This window comes from Mastomys coucha, unplaced genomic scaffold, assembly GCF_008632895.1.
Source record: "Mastomys coucha isolate ucsf_1 unplaced genomic scaffold, UCSF_Mcou_1 pScaffold7, whole genome shotgun sequence".
NCBI classification, from domain to species: domain Eukaryota; kingdom Metazoa; phylum Chordata; class Mammalia; order Rodentia; family Muridae; genus Mastomys; species Mastomys coucha.
In genome coordinates, this window is record NW_022196913.1 from 86762604 (window position 1) to 86786410 (window position 23807).

General features: G+C 34.1%; 1 protein-coding gene across 6 annotated transcripts in view; it reads right to left on the reverse strand.

Moving 5' to 3' along the window:
- Positions 1 to 23807, reverse strand: part of Csmd3 (CUB and Sushi multiple domains 3) — a 1179548-nt gene that overhangs the window by 677029 nt on the left and 478712 nt on the right. For all 6 annotated transcript variants that reach the window (XM_031358937.1, XM_031358936.1, XM_031358940.1 and 3 more), the window contains one exon: positions 1642 to 1766. In XM_031358937.1, coding sequence (XP_031214797.1) covers positions 1642 to 1766 — 125 coding nt within the window. The remainder of the gene's footprint in view (positions 1 to 1641; positions 1767 to 23807) is intronic.

Genomic DNA, 23807 nt, shown 5'->3' on the forward strand with positions numbered 1-23807 from the left:
TAGCAAATGCAGAAATGTAGCCATTAAAAGTAATAACAGGTACATGATCAAGCAGTAGAAATGGGAAAGGTCAATTCAAAACACAGGCTCATAAAGATTGGTGGCTAATACTTATAAACACTTGCAACCACCACCCACCAAATTAGAGAGACAGAGGCAGGGGATTAACATATTAATGAGAGTGTAGCCAGGTGTAAATAAGTTACAGGTCAGTTGGGGATATATAAGCAGACATTGTTTCAAAAGTTAAAGTTTATAATAAAGAGTGCATGTATAATTTTGTAAGAATTTTTATTTGAAGAAGTGTAGTGGGTGTGGGAGCTAGGACAAAAGGGGGGGTTGGAGTGTGGGTAGAACAGTTTTTCAGTTAGCAGTCAGGTTTTAAAAAGAGGAAAAGGAACAAGCAAACCAGATGGCAAAGAGGCAGTCAGAAGGTGGGAAGAGTGTTCAACAATAAAGAAGCTAAAAAAAGAGATAACACTGTGTAATGATATTCAGACCTTGTCTTCAATGAAATCATAGTTATTTTGATGCTCTGTTAAAACACAGGGCCTGGAATTTGAGTTTGAGATAGGCTTTATTTCTATAGGCATAAACTCTATAAGTCCTTGCTATATGTGAATATGCTCATCCTAGTGGCATGGTTCTCACTAACGTTGTTTATATGGAAGTATATCAGCACATTAGTTTCAATAACTAACACTTTTGGTATGGATTCTATAAGCCTACTGTATGACGTATCAGAATGTACAGTTTTACACTACAAAAGGTCACTGGAGTCTGAAAACAATTATAATAAACATACTTTAATGCATGTCAGCTTACATCTGAAAAAGGTAAAGTATTATAATCTAGCTAACATAGCTTTACTTTATTTATTTTCTATAAAGATTTTACTTTTTCTTCAAAATATTTTTCATGTATATATGAAAATATAGTCATATATTTATATTTGTACAACATATTGTGTATATTATATATATGTTACAATACACAAAGAATTGTTAACAGTGTCAACTAAAATTTCAACCAAAGCTTGATAAAGATAGAAAAGCAAGTGTTTCTACCATTTGTACAGAAATAATTTATTTGAAAAATTATGTTAGAAGTTGGAGCAAGAACAAAGATAAACACATACACACACATTCACATGGACAAACACAGGGAGAGAGAGAGAGAGAGAGAGAGAGAGAGAGAAGGAGAAAGGGAGTGAGAGAGGGAGAGAGAGAGATCTGGAAAGAGAGGTGAGTGAAGATGTACTTGTGATAACTGGTAATACATAAATTGTAACTATTACTTGGCTTTAGTTTAAATTCAATTAAATTGAGCTTCATCCACAGTGAAAGCCATCACCACTATAAAGTGACAAGTTCTACAAGTGAAGTTGGAATAAGACAATTTCTAATGCTTGTTATTATATGTGTTCAGATTCAACTGTAATCTTTAGGATTAACTGTTTGAATACTCTTTAGATTAGAAACACAGTGGTCCCTAGCTTCGCTAAACTTGTTAAAAATACACGATAATGATAATTTAAAGAATGTACACTAAAGTTTTATATTTAATGCTAAGCAAATTTTTAAAAAATCATAAGTATCACAGTATCTTCACAGAATATTTTATTATAATACTTTTCTTTACCTTTACAAACAGGCCTGTGGTCACTCCACGCAGCGAACACTTCAGCTATCCTTTGACAAGTAATACTTTTTGCTCCCTGTAGGACATAATCTTCATCACAGGAGAACTGCACAGTGGATCCAAGGCTACAATTGAACAAACAGTAAGAAATGTCTTTTAGAAAGACAGAATGTGGTGAATAAGCTCTACATCGATGGACTCCATTCAATAGGCCAAATTCAGCATAAATTTTAAGAAATAAACGAAACATACAACATATATAGTTATGTATTGAAAGTAAAGAAGAGATGAACCTTCTATAAAATGTTCAATGGCAAGAATGAAAGAAATTAATGGCCAATATCAAGTTTAATTATCATTAGTTAATTTAGCTGTGGATGGTAAATATGAACAAAACCTTGACATTCTAATCTGAATTCCAGATCTAGTGTTTCTATCAAGCACAATACTTCTCTAGAATGAACTGACATGTATAGGTCACATGACTTTGAAAATCTAGTTGTCTTTTTAAATACATAAAAATATACTTTAAAAAATATTGTGTCTTTGCTTTATTGGTAGAATAGACTATTCCACTTGATCCCAGACATAGAGAAGTAGACGACTCACATGTCAGACCAGTCTGGACTAGAGATCAAGACTCTGTTTCAAGAAAATAATCCACAAAATATACACCATTCAGTATTTAAAGCAGTGAAATTTAAATTCTTTTCTTTTGATAAAAAAACAAGCCAGTTAATTCCTATAATTTTAAAGTCTTACATATTTCAAAGTGTAATGCCTATTTTCTGAAACACTGTATTCTTCTTTCTTAAAATTTATCACTAGTAATAAACAGTAAAAGAACAAACATCAAAGAGAAAAAAACATTCTACATCTTTTAACTTCTGAAGAGGGGGAAATCAATAATATCTAAAACATATAAAGAAATATAATTAAATGATAAAACCGAAATGCCCCAATTTAAGTGGATGAATAAGAGAAGAGGTCATTTCTAAAACAAGACAAATGATAAATAAATGTTTTAACTCTTTCACAGCCTTAGCCATCATATATATATATATATATATATATATATATATATATATATATATATATATATAAATTTGGACTACATATTCCAATTTACCCAGCAACAATGATTGTCACCTGTAAAACAAATGTTTGCCTGAATGAGGGGGAAAGAGAAATTCCTATTTACTGTAAGTAAGTGGCAGCATAAAGAAAAGTAGTTATTCTTAATGTTAAATTAGACACATCTCCACAAAATTAAAGTATAATTACCAATATACCCTATATGAGTGAATATGCAACTGATTTATGTCTTAATATAGATATGGTTGCACATCTACTTATTACTACACTATTCACAATAGAAAGTAACTAGCATCAACATGCATGAATAGAAAATATTTTATATATTCATTACAAAATTTTATCCAAAAGTTGCTCAAAAAATTGATGTGAGTAGACAAATACAATGTTCTCTCTTACCTGTAGAACCAAATTTATAATGTATCTGTGTATGTAAAAGAGTTTGGTTACAGGTCACAAAATTAGATATTGCCTATGAATATACTTTAAAAAAACCTGTATTCAACCAAATTACAAAAATCTAAAGAAAATAGATATTTTCCTGATAGGTACTATTTACCAAAGTTTAGTCAAAATCAGTTAAATAGTTTAAATAGACCTATAACTCTCCTATAGAAATAGAAATAGTCATTAAAATTCTTCCAAGCTAAAAATGTTCAGGGACAGATGGTTTTACCATAGAATTCTCCCATGCATTCAAAGAAGTGTTAAAGCCAATACTCCAGATCCATGAAAGAGAACAGAAGGAACATTGCCTAATTTATTTTATGAGGTTACAGTTGTTCTCATACACAAATCATATACAGACTCAATAAAGAAGGAAATATAGACTAATTTTTCTCATGAACATAGATGTAAAAATACTAAATAAAATATTTTTAAACAAAATTCAGGAAGATATCTAAAAGATCATCTACCCTAATCACATAACCTTCATTCCCATGAGGCAGGGATGATTGAAAATACAAAAACTGGCAAATGTGTTCCACAATATAAACAAACTGAAAGGAAAGAACCACATAATAATCTCATTCAATATAGAAAACTACTTTTATAAAAAATCTAATACCTTTCATGATAAATGCCCTGGGAAGTTTAGGTACACAAGGGACATACCTGTACATGATAATGGCAATTTACAAGAAACTTATAGCTAACATTGAATTAAATGGAGAGAAACTCAAAGCAATTTAACTAAAATCAAGAACAAGACAAAGCTGTCTGATCTCTTCATATCTATTCAATATAGTATTTAAATTTTTAGCAAGATCAATAAGCCAACTAAAATGATACATATTGGGAAGGAAGAAGTCAAAGTAATGTTACACATAATATGATAGTATGAATAAGTGATCCTAAAATTCCACCAGGAAACCAGGGAGGACTTATAGATGACAAATATTTTAATCAAAGTGTTTGGATTAAGATTAACTCAAAACATTCAGTAGCTCTTTTATATACAAATGAAAAGTAGACTAAGAAATAAATTATGGAATCAGCACCTTTCACAGTAGCTTCAAATAATATAAAATATCATGGTGTAACTTAACTTATACTCAAGCAAATAAAAAACCTGTATCAAAATACCTTCAAGTCGTTTAAGAAAGAAATTGAAGATTATCAGTGGTGGAAAAATCTCTCAGACTCATGGGTCAATATCATTAATATAGGAAAATGGCCATCCTACCAAAAGAAATCTACATATTCAGTTCAATCCAATTCAAAATGAAAAATGTTTACTTATTATTATTATTATTATTATTATTATTATTATTATTATTATTATTATTTCAGATCTTGATAGGACAGTTTTCAACTTCATTCAGATTAAAAAAAAAAACAGGATAGCTAAAACAATCCTGAACAATAAAAATTTTTTGGAGGTCTCATCATTCCAGATTTCAAATTTTATTATAGAACTATAGTAATAGAAAAGACATGGCATGGCATTAAGTACAGACATGGTGAACAATTGAATGAAATTGAAGGCCAGACATCAATCCAAAGATATATGGACACACTGATTTTTTAAATATAGAAGTCAAAAATACAAACTGGAAAAAGACAGCACCTTCAACAAATGGAGCTTGCCAAGCTGAATAGCTAGAAGTACAAGACTCCTGTGACCCTCTTACAGCTGAGGGCGGATTCTTTCAGACCCTGCCTTGCCACAGATAGCCACACCTCTCTGCCCACCTCCTGTTAATAGCCAGGTCTCTCTCCAAGTTTCAGTTATGCCAGAAGTCCCGCCTCCAGAGACTGAAGATGAAGCTGCTGATTGGGCCAAGTTGCTGACAAACTTGGGGGAGGGGTTTTGCATTATCTACCTGTTTACTTGTAACAAGGAGAATTCAATGAATGATGGCAGACTGAAAGCATACCATGTGTTGGTCTAATTTTTTCAAACCCACCCCACATTTCTGGTACCCTTAATTATTCAGGCCCTGACCCCAATTCCAGACAACCCATTCATGTGAGTAGCTGCAGGCAGTTACAGATTCCAAATAGATACATGTCTACTACCCTGCACAAAATTTAAGTTCAAGTTAACCAAAGACCTCAACATAAAACCAGATACATTTAACTTGATAGAAGTCAAAAAAGTGGAAAATAAGTCTTGAATGCATTGGCACAAGAAATGGCTCTTTATATAGAATACTGATAATACAGACAAAAAAATCAGCATTAATGAGAGAATACATTTTAGAAAAGACACATTATTAAAATTAAACTTATTTATCTATTTATTTATTCCTTTTACAACCCAATCTCAGCAGTTCCTATCCTCCCTGTACCCCTTCATGTGGCAGGATTTTCCCTGTCCAATTACATGTCCAATTACCTTCACACAAGTCCTGCCCCCATTCCCTCTTAAGAAGGAGAACCACGCATCCAGGTGTTACCCCCTACTTCTCTAACAACCCCTACACACACACACACACACACACACACACACACACACACACACACACACACCAAGTCACTGCTACAGCCTCTCCCACTGAAGCCAGACAAAGCTATCCATTTAGGGATATAGGATCCACCAGCAGACAAGTAGGCAGCAAGCTCAGGGACAATCCCCACACTAGTTTTTTGGACCTTCATGAAGACCAAGCAGCTCATCTGCTACGTATGTTCTGGAGTCCTAGGTTTAGCCTATGCTCAGTCTTTTGGTTGGTGATTCGGACTCCGGTAGACCCTAGGGTCCAGCTTAATTGACTCTACTGGTCTTTCTGTGCAGTCCCTGTCCTCTTCGGGTCCCCAAGTCTTTTTCCCAACTCTTCCAATAAGATTCCCTGAGCTCCATCTAGTGTTTGGGTGTCAGTCCTTGCATCCCTTTTCATTGGCTGCTTGGTGGATCCTCTCAGAAGGCGTTATATTATGATCCTGTCTACAAGCATAATAGTCTGTATACAAAGCAGCACTTCAAAGCAGAAGCAGGTAGAGTTTCATTTCTTTAGAACTTCTGAGCTGCAAAGTCCGTTTGATCTCAGGAGCCAGGGTTTTCACAACACAGCGTCAATCCCGGACCTCCATTGACTCCGGAACTACCACAGAGCAGGGGGGGCAGGATGCCACAGAATATCATTAATATTGTCAGGGATTGGTTCCTTTTCACGGGTTGGTTCTCAATTTGGGACAGTCATTGGTTGGCCATTTCTTCAGTCTCTGCTCTATCTTTGTCTCTGCATATATTGTAGACAAGATACATTTTAGCTTTGTGGGTTGGTTGCTGTATTTATCCTCCCATTGGGAGTCCTACCTGGCTAAGGGAAGCGGCCACTTCTGCATCAGAACTTCAGAGTCATTTTGATTTACATTTCCCTGATAACTAAGGACACTTTTTATTTAATCTTTTATTTATTTATTTTATTACACTACAGATTTTATTCCCACCTCCCTATCTATCCTCTGTACCACATCCCATACCTCCTGCCCATCCCCTGTCTCCACAAGAATGTCCTCACCCCCAACCCCCACCCAAACAGACCTCTAAAGTTCCTGGAGCTTCCAGTCTCTTGAGGGTTAGGTTCATCTCTGACTGAACCCAGACCCAGCAGTCCTCTGCTATATATGTGTTGGAGGTTTCATATCAGCTGGTGTATGCTACTTGGTTGGTGGTCCAATGTTTGAGAGATCTCAAGGGTTCAGGTTAATTCAGACTGTTGGTCCTCCCTCAGAGTCACCCTCCTCCTCAGCTTCTTCCAGCTTTTCCCTAACTCAAACACAGGGGTCAGCAGCTTCTGTCCATTGGTGGAGTGTAAATACCTGCATCTGACTCTTTCAGCTGCTTGTTGGGTCTTTGAGAGGACAGTCATGATAGGTCCCTTTTTGTGAGTGCTCCATAGCCTCAGTTATAGTGTCTGGTCTTGGAACCTCCCCTTGAGCTGGATCCTATTTTGAGCCTGCTACTGGACCTTCTTTTCCTCAGGCTTCTCTCCGTTTCTATCACTGCAGTTCTTTCAGACTGGAACAATTATGGGTCAGAGTTTTGACTGTTGGATGGCACATCCCTCTCTCACTTGATGCCGTTTTAATGCTGGAAGTGGGCTCCATTAGTTCCCGCTACCTACTGTAGGGCATTTCACCAAAGGTTCCTGCCTTTGAATCCTTAGAGTCTCTCACCTCCCAGGTCTCTGGTGCATTCTGGACGGTCCCCTCAACCTCCTGTTTCCTGAGATTGCCTATTTCCATTCTTTCTGCTGGCCCTCAGGGCTTCAGTCCTTTTCTTTCACCCATTACCAGATCGGTTATGTTCCCCTCTTCACCCTTCTCTCCCATCCCCCCACCATCCTCTTTCCCTCTCAGGTCCCTCTCTCCCTTCCCTCTTGTGATTGCTTTCTTCTCTCTCCCAAGTGAGACTGAGGCATCCTCACTTGGGCCCTTCAGCTTGTTGATCTTTTTGAGCTCTGTGGACTGTTTCTTGAGTATTCTGTACTTTTATTGAGGGGGGTGGTTACTATCTACTATTAGTGAGTGCATACCATGCATGACTTTTTGGTTCTGAGTTACCTCACTCAGGATGGTATTTCCTAGTTCCATCCATTTGACTGCAGAATTCAGGATGTCTTCATTCTTAATAGCTGAGTATTCCATTGTGTAAATGAACTACATTTTCTGTATCCACTCTTCTGTCATGGGACATCTGGGTTATTTCCAGCTTCTAGCTATTACAAATAAGGCCAATATGAACATAGTGGAACACATGCCCCCGGGGCATGGTGGAACATCTTTTGGGTATACTCCCAAGAGTCATATTGCTGGGTCTTCAGGTAGGACTATTTCCAATTTTCTGAGGAACGTCCGAGTGGTTGTACCAGTTTGCAATCCCATCAGCAATGGAGGTATGTTCCTTTTTCTCCGCATCCTTGTCAACATGTATTGTCATGTGAGGTTTGATCTTAGCTATTCTGATTGATGTAAGGTGGAATCTCAGGGTCCTTTTGATTTGCATTTCTCTGATCACTAAAGACTTTGAACATACCTTTAGGTGCTTCTCAGTCATTTGAGATTCTTCTATTGTGACTTCTTGGTTTAATTCTATACCACATTTTTTGATTGCATGTTTGGTTTTTTAGTAGTTAGCTTCTTCAGTTATTTATATATTTTGAATATTAGCCCTCTTTCAGATGTAGGGTTAGTGTAGAATTTTTCCCAATCTGTAGGTTGCTGATTTGTCTTATTGGCTATGTCCTTTGCCTTACAGAAGCTTTCCAGTTTCATTAGGTCTCATTTATCAATTCTTGATCTTAGAGCATGAGTTTTGTTTAGGAAATTTTTCCCCATGACAATGAGTTCAAGACTCTTTTCCACTTCCTCTTCTATTAGACTCAGTTTATTTGGTTATTTGTTGAGAACCTTGACCCACTTGGACTTGAGCTTTGTGCAAAGTGACAAATATGGGTCTATTTTCATTTTTCTACATACATACAGCCAGTTAGACCAGCATCATTTATTGAAAATGTTTTCTTTTGTCTATTGTATATTTTTGGCTTCTATGTCAAAGATTGAGTGTTTGTAAGTGTGTGGTTTTTACTTCTGGATCTTCAGTTCTATTCCATTGATTGACGTGTCTGTCTTTGTACCAATACCATGCTGTTTTTATCACTATTGCTCTGCAGTAAAGCTTGAGGTCTGGGATGGTGATTCCCCCAAGCAGTTCTTTTATTGTTAAAAATTGTCATTTCTTTAGGTGCTTCTCAGCCATTTGAGATTCCTCTGCTGAGAATTTTGTTTTGGTCTGTACCCCATTTTAATTGGGATATTTGGATTATTGGTGTCTAGCTTCTTGAGTTCTTCATATATTTTGAATATTAGCTCTCTGTCGGGATAGGGTTAGTGAAATCCAACATAACTTCATTTAAAATCTGAGAGAGAGCATGAATACAAGGGGCATACCTAAACATAATAAAAGCAATATACAGAAAGCCAATAGCCAACATCAAATTAAATGGGAGAAACTTAAAGCATTTCCCAGAAAAGTGAGAAGACAATGCTGTCTGCTCTCCAAATATCTATCCAATAAAGTAATTGAAGTTCTAGCTACAGAAGTAAATAGCTAAAAGAGATCCAGGGGAAACAAATTATAAAGGAATAAGTCCAAGTACTGCCACTCACAGATGATATAATAGTATATATAAGCATCCCCAAATATTCAACCAAAGGACACCTACAGGTGATAAACACCTTCAACAAAGTGACTAGATATAAAATTAATCCAAAGAAGTATGTAGCCTTCCTCTGCATAAGTGATATATTCCTGTGTTATTTCCTATGACAGAATATCCAAATATATTAATCATTTATAATACACAAGAACCAATGTTTCATCATATTTTTACTGAGGATTCAATAAACAACAAGACTAATAATGTAATCAGAATGTAACAAATAAAAACATGCAGACAAAAAGCCATGTATAAAATTAACTCAGTGAAGCTTTTAGGGATTGAATATGGTGAATTTCAAGTCTACAGTATACTACAATCTTTGATCTTTGTTCTAAAAGATGTGTACTTCGAATGAGTGCCCAATGAAAGCTACTATTCTGTGTTTTAAGGTGATTCTTTTGACTGCTTCGTGAACAATATGATTTGAGAGCACAAATTAGATGCATAAACTATTGCAGAAGTCTCAGTTGGCAGATACATTGGCAACATATACAAAATGGAATAAAATAGAAACTAATGATAATAAAATATTGAGATAAACAAACAAAAACTACTAGTAAAAGGAATAAGTTCTACAACTTGTTCAATTACTATAGCTTATTAAGTTAATAATCTCTAGTGTTCCTTATATTTGCCACACATGATTGTATTTGATTTTAATCAGGTTTTCCATGGTAAAATATATAAAATTCATCATCTTTAAGTCATTAGAGCTTTGGAAGGCTTTTTGTGAGGAGGATTTGTTGTGGATGGTCCTGGTACTGTTTGAATGCATTTCTGCTCTCATGGGAGGGGTTGTAGACAAGGAGTGAGCCATACTCAGGTGACTTCTTGTGATCCAATCCCCTAATGAATAAAGGAGTCAATCACTGGGCAAGTAGGAGAGACTTCCAGGTTTGACTGAGGAAAAGAGGAAGCAGAAGAGTCAGTCCTTTTTAGATGCAGATAGTGTGAAGACAAGATGTAATTACTAGTGTCTCCCAGTTTTGGTTTCAATGGTGCAGTGCAACTGGGTTCAGGAGAGAAATGTACAGTGGCAAAACATGAGTTTTCCAGATATACACCACAAAAGACCATGAGGGATTTAAAGCATGGTGCTGGTGTGGTAGTGACCCACCAGTGGGAGCTTAGCAAGCTGAACTGGAGAGATTTTTGGAGCTCTGAGTCAGAGAGGGTCCACAAGATAAACACAGGTAAGCTATTGCCTGCCAGTACATGGTCAGTCAGTGCGAAACTTGCCAGTTTTATTATTTTAATTTTTTTATATTTCCTGCAACAGGGATTAGTATAAATAAATGTATATATTATCTGGATATAGGCAACTGTTAAATATAAACAACTACCTATGTAACTTTTTCTACCAAGTCAAAAACTAACTATGATTGTCTTTGAGGAATGTAAAATAAATCTCCCAGTGAAGTAACATTTCATTTTTCCCTTCCCTTCAGATAATGCATTCAGAGTAGTTTACATGTAAAAAGAAGAGGGAGTGTAGGCAGTAGTATAGGTAACAGAATCATATCTGCTAACCCCTAACTCATCCTCTGTAGAAGAAATGAAGAGTCATTTATTGAGCACATATCAGGCACTCAAATATTTCTACTAGGTTAAATCAGGACACACATATCTGGGTTCCTTAAAGTTAGTGCACACTGTTTTCTTCATTTCTTGGGTTTAAACTCTCAAAAATACTGCCACTGGGCAGTGGTGGTGTATGCCTCTAATCCCAGCACTTGGGAGGCAGAGGCTAGCAGATTTCTGAGTTCAAGGACAGCCTGGTCTACAGAGTGAGTTCCAGGGCAGCCAGGGCTATGCAGAGAAACCCTGTCTTGAAAAACCAAAATAATATATATAAATATATAGTTGCCATGTATATACTTCAGATACCTCCTTTGTATTTCAGTTGTTATCACAATATGTGCTGACTCAGAACTCACACATATTTCTTTCGCCATTTATCAAGGCTTATTTTCTAATTTTCTGTTATACTGACCCTAAAGATTATCCTCACCAATTCAAAGTAGAACTGAATAGCTCCTTCTCTGTATCCAAGGTAAGCCAACAGCTACATATTTTACTGCTGTGTTTGCTAGCCTTCACTCAGAAAAAAATAGAAGAGTGCCGAGAAAGGAGGTAGGGAAGAAGGAGAGTAATTTTGATGGCTATTTTGTAGTAAGTTAGCTCATGTCATTTGCAAGCATCATGGAAGGCGTCTGGAACACATACTTCATAGTCTTCCTCTGACTTAGAAGACAGCCAAGGGTGCTCTATGTTTAAACTAGAGACTGTCACTACTAGCAATCATTTTACATCGAAACTTAAATTACATTCAGCAGAATATACTTTCCTCATAAATGCTTTAAGTTAGTTATTTCTCTTTTGAAAACATTACTATCTCCTGGACTATTCAAGAGAAAAACACTTGAGCTACTCATTTTCAGGGAGCCAACAACAACAGAAAAAGAAAATACAACAAAGCAAAATAACAGAGTTGATAAATCAACTGAATATCATCTTTTGAATTGAATCTGGGCTCAATGATTAGGAAATGGATGTTTCAAACAAATGAATATTTTTAGCTTTGTATCGTTTCATTATTTCTTTTTATGAAGTATTTTAAAGTGGTGATGAAAGAGAAGTCTTGGCAGTTAAGAGTAGGGGAATGCCAGGGCCAGAAAGTGGGAGAGGGCGGGGTGGCTGGCATGGGGAGGGGGGAGGCAACAGGGGTTTGTTTTTGTTTGTTTTTTTGTTTTTTGGAGGGGAAACTGGGAATGGAGAAATTCGCATGTAAATAAAGAAAATATCTAAAAAAAAAAAAAGAGTTTTTATTTTTTCTCAGAGAACACAATTTTATTTTCCAATATCCATGCTGTGTATCTCATGATCACTTGTACCTTGAGCTCTGGGGTATCCAACACACTTTATGGGATAACTTGGGCACCTTCATACATGTCTCATGAATTCACAGAGGTATGCCACACATACATGAATAAAAATAAATCTTGAAGATACAAACAAAACTAAACAAAACCTATAACTATGGACATTTATGTCACACTTGTAAAAAAAGATGGAAGTATTTAGTTACACTGAAGTGATAGAAAAGACAATTATATGTAGCCACCATAATTTCTCTGTCAACACTGAAGATGCATCAACCCTGATCATCTAATCCCTTTCACATTAGACAGATAGTGAATATGATTCAGCAATCTAAATAAATAATTGAGCACATTATTAAGATTCAAATCATCAGGCAGATGACACAAAATGACATTGTTTGGAAACAAGTTTGAATTTCATGATAATTATGTTGGCCCATCTTTACATATCATCATCTTTTTAAAACTACTTAATTTCTCAAAAATGTCCTGTTATATAAAGAATTAAAATCTGTCAGTAGAATTAAAAGATTTTTTTCAAAATATATAAACTTTGAAACCATTTGGTTTGATTGAAATAGTGAACTTATAATTTTGCTTATAACCAAATAAAATATTAACAAAGGAAAAAAAAGAAAAAGGAAAGGCCAGTTGTTGATATTTGATTCAAAGAGGAGATTCTTCATACCAAGCAAACTTATCAGTAATGCATTTATGATGAATGGGTGTTTTAGGTTTTGGTTTTTTTAATATACTGTTTTGTGGTTAGTTTAAAAGTTTCATGATTTCCTAACAAATGCAGAATCCAACATTAACACAGATGGCTAGTTTTCCAAATTAAAATTTTATGGGCAGAAATGAACCAGACACAAATCTGATGCAGAAGCTAAAGCTTATGTAAAACATTTGTGTAATGAAAAGATTGAAGTCCTAAACATGCATAAAAAATAAACTAAACTGACTAAATCTCAATATAACAGGATAATGCTTTTGAAAAAAATGAATAATTCTTTAAATTTATTTAAGCTAGCACTTTCGACAGTGACAAATTGAACACTAAAAAATATAACTTACTTTTTTTTCTTTCACTAAAATGAAATTTAGGGCAATTTTTAAAAATATGATCATTATGTGCTGTAAGAATACAAAGTGATTTAGGAATGAATAGCAACTAAATTTTAAAATGTTCAATTTTGTATGCCTGTAACTTTCAACAACTCTGGAACAAAAAAAAATGTTTGATGTCTAGAACTCTATAGAAAAGTTCATACTTTTCTCTAGTTGCCTTCCTTATTCCCCATGATGCACTATAAAAATGCATGGGTTCACAAATTTCTTTTATTCTATTACTATAAAGGTTTATGCCAAACGGTCACTGCTAAAAACATTAATAAAAAAGTATTATATGAGCAGGTTATATTTAAATGCACATGCAAACACGCACATGTAAGCAATAATATTTAGCGGGAAAAAAAGGCAAGAAATTACAAGGAGGGTAGGAAGAAATATATGGTAGTGTTTAGAGAGATTAACGAATGTGGAGAATTGTTGATAACATATATAAATAAATATAATTATATCAGTATATCTATATATAAATAAAAATTAACTATATATATCTATATAAAATATATGCTATCTATAAAATTATATATATGCGATATATATGAAACAGTCCATGTGATCACTTCTACGGTAGAACACATGATTTAAAATAAACATGTCTGTAGTTCCTGGCCCTATTCTGTCCTATCTGGCTTAACTGAATCTTAGCATGTTTTTCTTGTAGTAAGAGCTTCAGCCTTTTGTCAATACTCTAAATTAAATTGGTACTTCTTTATATTATTATTAATTATTATTTATGTTTTACATGATTCTTCTTTTTCACCAAAACATTTGCTCAAATGAGAGGCATAAGCAGTTAAGACATCATAGTCTTCTTTAATGTTTATTATCATTTTATCACTCTTCTGTAGACAATTTCATTTTCTCCTTAGATTGTATCAACACCACCAATATTGTATGAAATGAGAATGGATTCAATTGAGCATTCAAACATTTTTGTGTTTGTTTTATCTCCTGTGTTCGTAGCAAGTGTGAATATGGCTCCTGGGTGCCTTCCTATAGGAAGTGCTCAGGTGTCACTCAGTAACTCAAACCTTGTACCACAGCTATTGATATTTGATTGAAAGAAGGAATTCTCAAGACCAAGCAATCTTTCAACAGTATATTTAGGATGAATGATTTGCTAAAGATACTGTTTTATGGAAATAAATCATTTCTGACAAATATACACAAATTGTTATAAGTTATCAAATATAGTTATGTTTATTTTAAATCTGAGAATACATTTTAAAAATTACCAAAATTAATGTTAATATGGTATTCATTCTAGTTAACAAAGAATCTGGTTTTCAAAATTTTATGTAATCTATTCCTTCCAATCAGAAAAATTATTATCTCAAAAAGGACATAAGAATACACAAGAAGATATCACAAACTACTCTGAGTGATATTCCAAGTACAAAAGGGCTTTTTAAATACTTGATAATGTCTCAGTTACTCTTTGATAGTATTTTCATCTTGAAATCCTAAAATGAGATCGTGAATGTTGTGATAAATTATCATGTAAGTCAATAATTCAAATTACTCAAAGTCCCTTTATCAAAAAAGGATATAAAATAAATTCATATTTTCATTTTTAATTAACCATATTTCTTACTATGAAAAGTTTTGAGGAAATTAGACTTCCTGTAGGTACCCAAGAGCTGTAGCATTCCATGGATCAATCTAGTTTTTATTAAAGCATTGAATCTTAAAACAAATATATCTCAAACATCTTACTATACTATTAAGATATTGTGATCCTTTAGTGATTAAAAATATCTGACATAATTTAGAGGTATTTAACTCTCAAATAACTGTCATTTAATCTAATAAATTTGGTATAAGGTTTTTCATATAACATGTAAGTCAAGAAAATTGAATTATTTTTAACTTTGAGAGTAGCACTTCCCATCATATAAAGTGCCTTTTGAATAAAAGCAAAACAATAAATAGTACTTTAAGAAAAGTTAGATGAAAATCAGCATCAGCATACAAAAGCAAAGAGAAGTTAAGAACATTGAGCATGCTGAGATGAGCTTTATGGTTTTATTCCAAGATGTATAACCAGGCAATATCTAGATAATTCATATTATAGTCAAACACAAATCATTCTGTAAAACATTACCCTACTTATCAAAGGATGTGATATAATTAATGCTGACCAATATGACAGAATCACAGAATTACTCAAGAGGCACAGCACAGGAACTTCTGCTATTGCCTTCCCTGCCACACTGGACCATATCATTCCTCTATAAGGCAAAGTATACTCCTATTTTTTAAGTGTTTTGTTGCTGCTAATTTTTTTAAAGCAAAGACAGACATTGCAAAGGTAGATGTGGAGATGTTATTATGATGACTTATCAAGAGTTCTCAGTCTTTTAAAATTGGCTTTTGTACGAATGTGGAAAAGTTTGGGACTCACAGCATTGAGCTAGAAAAGTTGCTGAACTGTAAAGTGATGCTAAAGAACCATTTGATAATAATAGATATGATAAGGAAAACAGTAGAGGCACAACTCATGCAGTTACAGAGGGAGGATTCAATGAGTGACCAGGCTAGACGGCTTGAATGTGAAGTTCTCACAATCCATCTGGTTGCATTCATTCTGTATTATGAGAACTTTACTAGACCAGTATCTAAAGATAGTGAACTAAATTATTTAAAGAAAGTAATTTCTGTGCATGAGAATATTTAGGTTGTGTTCTGGATACTGGGTAATATTCTCAGACATATCTACCTTGACAGTGAAATATAGAGCAGAAACCTTGACAAATGTAGAATTTGATGAGGAAAAAGGTATGTATACCAATTGAAAGACTCAAATGAGAGTGCAAATGACTAGCCTCTGTAACTGTTAAAGAGGCTAGTGTAATTAGGAAAACTCAGTACTGTATACTGGGACAATAGGAAAATATCCTGGAGAGCAATAGCAAGATTCCATTCACCTAAAGCCAAAACTTGTTAAAATAGACAGCCTAAACTTAGAAGAGCACAAAAAGGCTTTTCTGATGAAAGATAACTGTCTACGAGGATTTTTCCACAGACTTAGCATGTAGAAGCTTATACAACTACAGAGAAGCACTAATGACACACAAAGTGTAGTAGAATCAGAGTTTCTACAACAGAGCCTTAAGAGGGTTCTGCTTACAGATAGAAAGATGAGGTCCTCATTTGCAGAGGAGTTTCTAGAACATTGGAGATGTCATGACCAGAGGACAATCACAAAGGAAATATGTAGTTATGAAGTGGATCCATTTCAAGAGAAAAGCCAAATGTACTAAATGCCACAGAACTGTAGAGGTTGTCATTGGAACCCTAGAAACTGGAAATTAGGTGTTTGCCATGCCAGATTTCAGTGATGTTTTGGTTTGTTCATTCCTGATTGTGCTGAAATTTTTCTTCTTTCTAATGGTGGTGCTTATTCTCTGCTATTGTGTGCTAGAAGAGGATGTTTTTCTTGGCATTTGGGGGTTTTGTTTTACAGAGGATCTCATATGTATCAGATTAGCCATAGACTTTGCACATTTATATATGTTTCAATGTTGAAGATTATAGGAACTTTGGAAGTTAGATTGGTTATACTATGTTATAAGACAGACATGTGCCTATGTGGATAAAGGTGTATGGTTTGATGTAAATGTCTGGATGTCATGTTGAAAAGGATTTGATTTGTGTTTATTGATACTGAGTGTCAGGTGAAAGGGTATAGAATCATTGTATAGATAATATGGTATGGTGGTTTGAGTAAAAATGGCACCATAAGCTCATAGTGAGTAGAACTATTAGGAGGTATGGGCTTAGTGGAGGAAGCATGTCAGTAGGGTGTGCTTTGAGATGTCAAATGCTCAAGGCAGACATAGTATCTCTTTTTCCTTCTGCTACCTACAGATCCAGGTGTAGAACTCTCAGTTACTTTTCCAACACCATGTCTGCCTACATGCCACCCTGTTTCTCACCATGACAATAATCAACTAAACCTTTGAAACTCTGAAACTGTAAGCCAGCCCCAATTAAATGTGTTCTTTTATAAGAGATGCCATGATTATGGTACCTCTTCACAACTATAAAATCCTAACAAAAACATGATGAATATGTCTGTAAGGTCTTATCTAGAATAGATTAATTGTGTTAGGAAGAACCACCATAAATATAGGTGGTATCATTCCATGGACAGGTTGCTAGACTTAATAAATAGTAAAAAAAAAAAAAAATGAACTTAACACAATCATTTATCTCTTTGTTTCCCTAAAATGGGTATGCTATAATTGGCCACTTTCTGGTTTTGTTGAATACATCTGTCATGATGGCATATTTTCTCTGGAGTTATATGCCAACAACAACAACAACAAAAAAAAGCCAAAACAAACAAAACACAACGTAACAAAGCAAAAAACAAAACAAAACAAAACAAAAAAACAAACCCAAAACCTTCCTTATGTAAGTATTTGTCATGTATTTAATCATAGTTATGCACCAAGGTATTTGTCAGATATTTTATCACAGTTATATGACAAATGCTATATGGTGATAAGGGTGGTTGGGTATGGGCTATTGAACCCAAAAGGCAACAAAATTCCAGATATTCTTCCTGATATATTATGTAATTTATAGTGTTCTTTGTATGTGTCAAGTTACCCCCCTCTTTTTACCATTTAACCAATTACCAGGCCAGCCAGCATTTCCATTAACACAAATAGGAAAAATATCAGATTTTCTCTAATTAATAGATCAGAACATAAAACAATGACTTCTGTTCAAGTATAAATAAGGGAATAAACAGGGAATAAATTTATTATTTTTTACATTAAAAACTTAAATGAGATTGTCAAATTTGCATTACTTTATATTTGAAATAATTCATACTCATATTAGGATCCAAAACTCATCTCATCCATGACAACTGTCTTCCCAAATAAATTGAACACATGGATATCTTTTCTTAGAGTTTATTGCTATCTTTCATACAGTTTGAAAATGCTGTTAAGGTCCACATTAAAGATGGTACTACATTCTTTATATTTTTTGAAGGAAACAAAGGGACTCCTACATCATACAGATCCACTAGCTTGATGGGGTCGAGAATATTATATGAACTCTATTATTTCAATAGCTTTTCTAGTTGATGCTGGAATTTAGTAATCTGTGTGATAGAAACCATTGCTTCACTCTAGGTTATGGAAAAAGGACAATGATATCAATTCTACCTTAAAGAGTTCAGAAGTATATAGAATATTTAAACAGTAAATAAATGTGAAAAAGTCTTAGAATATAAATTATTAAATTTTTAAAAATATAACTATTATACAATTAGTTTATCAATGGAAATATGAGTTTACAGACATGGCAAAATTAATCTTATTAACTGAAAATTATTATGTTAACACTGTGTATGCTATAATGTGAATCCATTTTCAGGTGATTTTTAATATGGGGCTTTTGAGTAGGGATTTACGAAGTATATTCTTGGAATCATAAGCATCATAATTCTCCAAGAGTCTCACACAGTCTTGTCGTCACCATGTCATTTCTGTCTGAAGGTTAGTTTTAAAGTAAGAGCACTGAAATTTCAAGTGAAAAATTTAGATAATTCAAATAAGTTATGAGTTTGAGAAGTAATAAATTATTAGCTGTGAATATGAATCAGGCGCTTGTATCAATAGAATGGCCATTTATGTGAAGATGTCTCAAAAAAGATAGACATTAGAGACTCCCTGTGAAACCATTTTAGGTCTGCATATCTTTCAGGATAAAGATTAAGATCTTTGGGATAAAAATTCAAAGCCATTTGTTTTCTTGTGGATTCCAACTTTTCTTTTTCTTTTTTCCAGTTTGTGTGTACAGTCAACCCATAGCCTCCAAAATTCTCCATGTCCATATCAAGCCATACGCCCAAAAGCTTTTTTATTTGCCAATTTATTTGTAGCTAAGATAATATAGGTAAAAATTAGTAAATTAAAAAGCAATGCATTGACTAGGGCTGTTTATCATTTTTAAGTACTATATAAGCTCAATAAAAAAGTGAGCCCATTGGCCAGGTTTAAAACATTTTACTTATGTTAGAACTCATTCAAAGAAGACTCAATAATGAAAGAAGAATAAATATTATGCCGTTTTCATCATATAATATACACATGGAAATATTGAAAAAATAATTTCTACATAAAATTTCAAATATGAGATTTCCATGAAAGAATGTGGGCAAAGACAGATTTCCCAGGGACTAAACCACCAACCAAAAAGTACACATGAAGTGACCACAGGGCTCGAGCCACATATGTAGCAGAGGATGGCCTTGTCAGACACTAATGGGAGGAGAGGTCCTTAGTCCTGTGAAGGCTCGATCCCCAGTGTAGGGGGATGCCAGGATGGAGAAGCAGGAGTGGATGGGTGAGTGGGTAGATTAATACCATCATAGAAGCAGGGGGGCAGATGGGTTAGGGAGGTTTTGGAGGAGAAACAAGGAAAGAAGATAACATTTGAAATGAAAATAAAGAAAATATCTAATAAAACAAAAATGAAAGATATGATATTTATAATTGAGGTTAAATTGCTCATACATTGAAAATAAAAAAAAATACATAGTCTTTCTAAAAATTTCAGGGGGCAAAGTTTCCAACAGTTTCAGTTATGGTAGATTGATTTTCATAATATGTATGATCTACAGTAGTTGGCAACTAGGATCATCTGCCTGATAGTTCCACATGAGTTAATCATCTCTTCCCATGTGTTTTGGTAGATATTTATTATTACTATTGTACTTATCAGTGCTTATTGATATTTTATTTTTAATTTTATAATTCAATCAATAATTTTTCCATCTTAACACTCTCAAAATTGGCAATGTTCTAGAAATTAATGTTCATTAAATTCAAAAAAACAGCCTGGTTTTATTGTCTATCCTCATTCTTTATGTTTTAAGACAGAACTTCAATCTATAAAGAAAATTACTTGAAAATTTTAATGCTTATGAAAATTTTATAATCATAAAATAAATACCCACAAAACTTAGTTAATATAAAATTTAGTTAATATTAAATAGGTAAGATATTCTCAAGTAGCTTTTATATTTGGGTCAAATTTATGTTCTTTTAAAAGTCATATATTATGAACATAATATGGCAAACAAGACAGAACAGACCTGTTCCTTTAGATTAACTTTTCTGTGAAGAGACACTGTCGGTATTACAATAGAAAATAAAAGTTATACTAGTCATTTCCCAGGAACAATTGTAGTAGTACAAGGCATGGAATATAATTAGGCAGAAAAAAAGTTTAATAAATTTGAAGCAGCAGCAAGTTAATCCAGACATTAGTATAAAATGGAGACCATGGGATAAATATCACTTGGATAAAAATATAAATAAGACATTTTCCATGATAAACAGCTAGAGTTACCCAATCATGGGAAGAAGGAGAGGTGGAAACAAAGAGAAGGCAGGAGAGAGAAAGGGAAAAGGACATATAGAGAGGGAAAATGGGAGAGAAAGAGAGAGAGAGAGAGAGAGAGAGAGGGAGAGAGGGAGGGAAGGAAGGAGGAAATGGGGGACACATGGAGGGATAGACAGAGAGGAAAGACCTACTGTAACTGCTGGTTTATACATGCTTCACATCTTTAACTTTCCTACTGAGTGTCCAGTCAAGGTCGTCTTAGCCTGAAGCTTGGAGAACAAACTGTAGTATCAGTCCCAACTTCCCCGTGAGTGAGAACAAAGCAGGCAAGGTCTAGAAATGGTTCTTAGAGCTGTCATGACAAGGAATTAGATAAAAACACAGAGAAAACACACAAAAATGTATTTGATAACATGTTCAAAGTAGAAATGAGTGTCAGTTAAGTGGCCTGAGTAGACAGAGAGCAATTCTCTGTGGCAGATACATTCAATTTGATAAATGCATAACAGAAATGCATTGGTACATGGATCTCCAAAAAAGGGACTAAGTAGCATAAACTAAAATTTTTTAGTGAATAGGAAAGAATAGGATCAGAATTAGATATGAGTCAGTGTTTAAAATAGATTAAGTAATGAAAGAGAATTTTACTAGGATTAGATTTTCAGTGTTAAACTATAAAACAAATCAAGAGGAAGTCCATTTTTGCAGTATTTAGAAAGACAACTCATATGCTCTCATTTCATTAGTTGTACCTTGGATTTGTGTGTGTGTGTGTGTGTGTGTGTGTGTGTGTGTGTGTGAGAGAGAGAGAGAGAGAGAGAGAGAGAGAGAGAGAGAGAGAAGGAGAGAGACAGAGATAGAGACAGAGAGATAGAGAGACAGAGAGACAGAGAGATAGAGAGACAGACAGAGACAGAGACAGAGTGAGAGACAGAGAGAAATGGAACTTGGTTAAAAAAAATAGGAGTAACCAAGCACTATCTTATTGCATGTAAAGTCCATTCCATGAGATAGAACTCATAAGTGGTTCTGTTCTGGTAGCCAAGGACCAAAGAATAGATAGGCCATGCACCTAGCAGAAACCCAAATATTGTTATTTTAAGGTAATGTGACAATAAAATTACTGCTAATGACATTTTGCAATACTCACAGATCGGTATCTTGTTCAGCTATCCTCAGAGAAGCTTCCTCTTGCAGTGGGTGGCAACAAATACAAAGACCCACCACGACTAGAGAATGTGCAGAAAGTGAGAGACTTTGGAACACTAAGTCCTAAATGGGATGTCTCCTTCAATTTCCTCCTCTCAGATTTCAAAAAACACCAGAGAAGAGGAGGCAGAAAGAGTGTCAGAGACAGTAAGGGTGAAAGACACTGAGGTAATAAGATTGTCTAGATCTTACAGGACTAACACAAATGCAAACCCACAGGTTGCCATAGCATTCTCAGATCCTGCACTGGTCTAAACCAGATGGGGTTCCATCACTGAGGAGGGACTGGCAGAAGACCACACCCTTAACTCAAAAGCTGTTTCCAACTGACAGCCTCTCCCTAAAGGAAATATTAGGTTTGAACACTGGAGTGTCCCTGGTTATACAAAGCACATTTAATATCAGATCCCATGCCCAGCAACAGACGGCAAACACAAAACATTATCAGTGGTATTTTGAGATGTTTACTTTCTTTTTTGTCTCCTCATACTTTGTTTGGAATTTGTTTTTACTATATAGTTTCTTTTTCCTTTTCCCTTCTTCTTTTGCTTATTATGCCCCACACCCCCCAAAAGAAAGAATAATTCTTAACACTTCAAACAAGCTATCTGTCAAAATTCAGTCACCTCCTTTTTTTCTGTCTTTATAAATCTTTGTGTATTGCATTATAAAAAATAATATATTTACAAACATTTTTAAAAGTGTACTTCATAAAGGTAGCACTATGATATTTTTGTTGTTTAGATTAGGTTTTTATTTATTTTTTGGCTTATGGTTACATTTCTATTTATTTTCTGGTTTATGGTTCACTATACTTTAGCAATGTTTGTATTTTCCCTCTAGCAAAGAAAAACCTGTTCAAACAATTACAGAGAGCACAGACAAAGTGTCAGGCTTACTAGAATGCTCTATTGGAGTATTATACATGCTAATCATGTTATGTTCTTCCCTGCGTAATTTGTGTATATCCTTAAGTCAAACATTCTTAAACATCCTATCAGTTTAAATAGTATTACTGAAGTGACTTTTGAAATACCCATTTATACTATTTAATCTTTATCTTTACATAATATAAAATGGATGTATTTCTATTGGAGTCAAATTTTACTTGATAACATTCAAGATTGCACAAAACTTTTTGGGTCCTAAGGAATAATAGAAACATTGTTCTTTGGATTATCTCTCTTTGCAGACCCAAGTTATAGGTCTTTAAGAATTTTTTCAAAGAGGCCAGAATAATATTTCCATATGGAAAATACTACTACAAATTAGTCATGTCAGTTGATTTGGTCCAATTCACATGTAAAACTTTCCTTAAACATTTACAAATAGGTTGTAACAAAAACAGAATGCAATTGTATAAATATTCTTTTATTATATAAAATGAATATCGTATTGTTGAAATAGGAGAAAATTATGAAATTTCATGAGTCAAATGACACAAGTGGTTGTGGATGCAAATTATGTTAGAGATGAAGAATATACATTCAAAAAAATATATCCTTTTTAAAGAATGGCAGGATTATCTGTTTGAAAAGAGATATGCTATAGAGTACTATTCATCTAAGAATGAAAACAGTCTGAAGAAAAATTTGTCATGTGAAACTACTACTAAATTTAAGAATAGTAAAAGCTTTAACATTTATTGTTTTTAAATACGCACCACACAACTGAAGTGATATATATATATATATATATATATATATATATATATCATATATCAAAAATACATGTATTTATGTAAGAAGCAGGTTTAGCATTCTGTATCACAATATGGTGCTAGAAAAGATAATGCCAGAAGGCTAGGTTT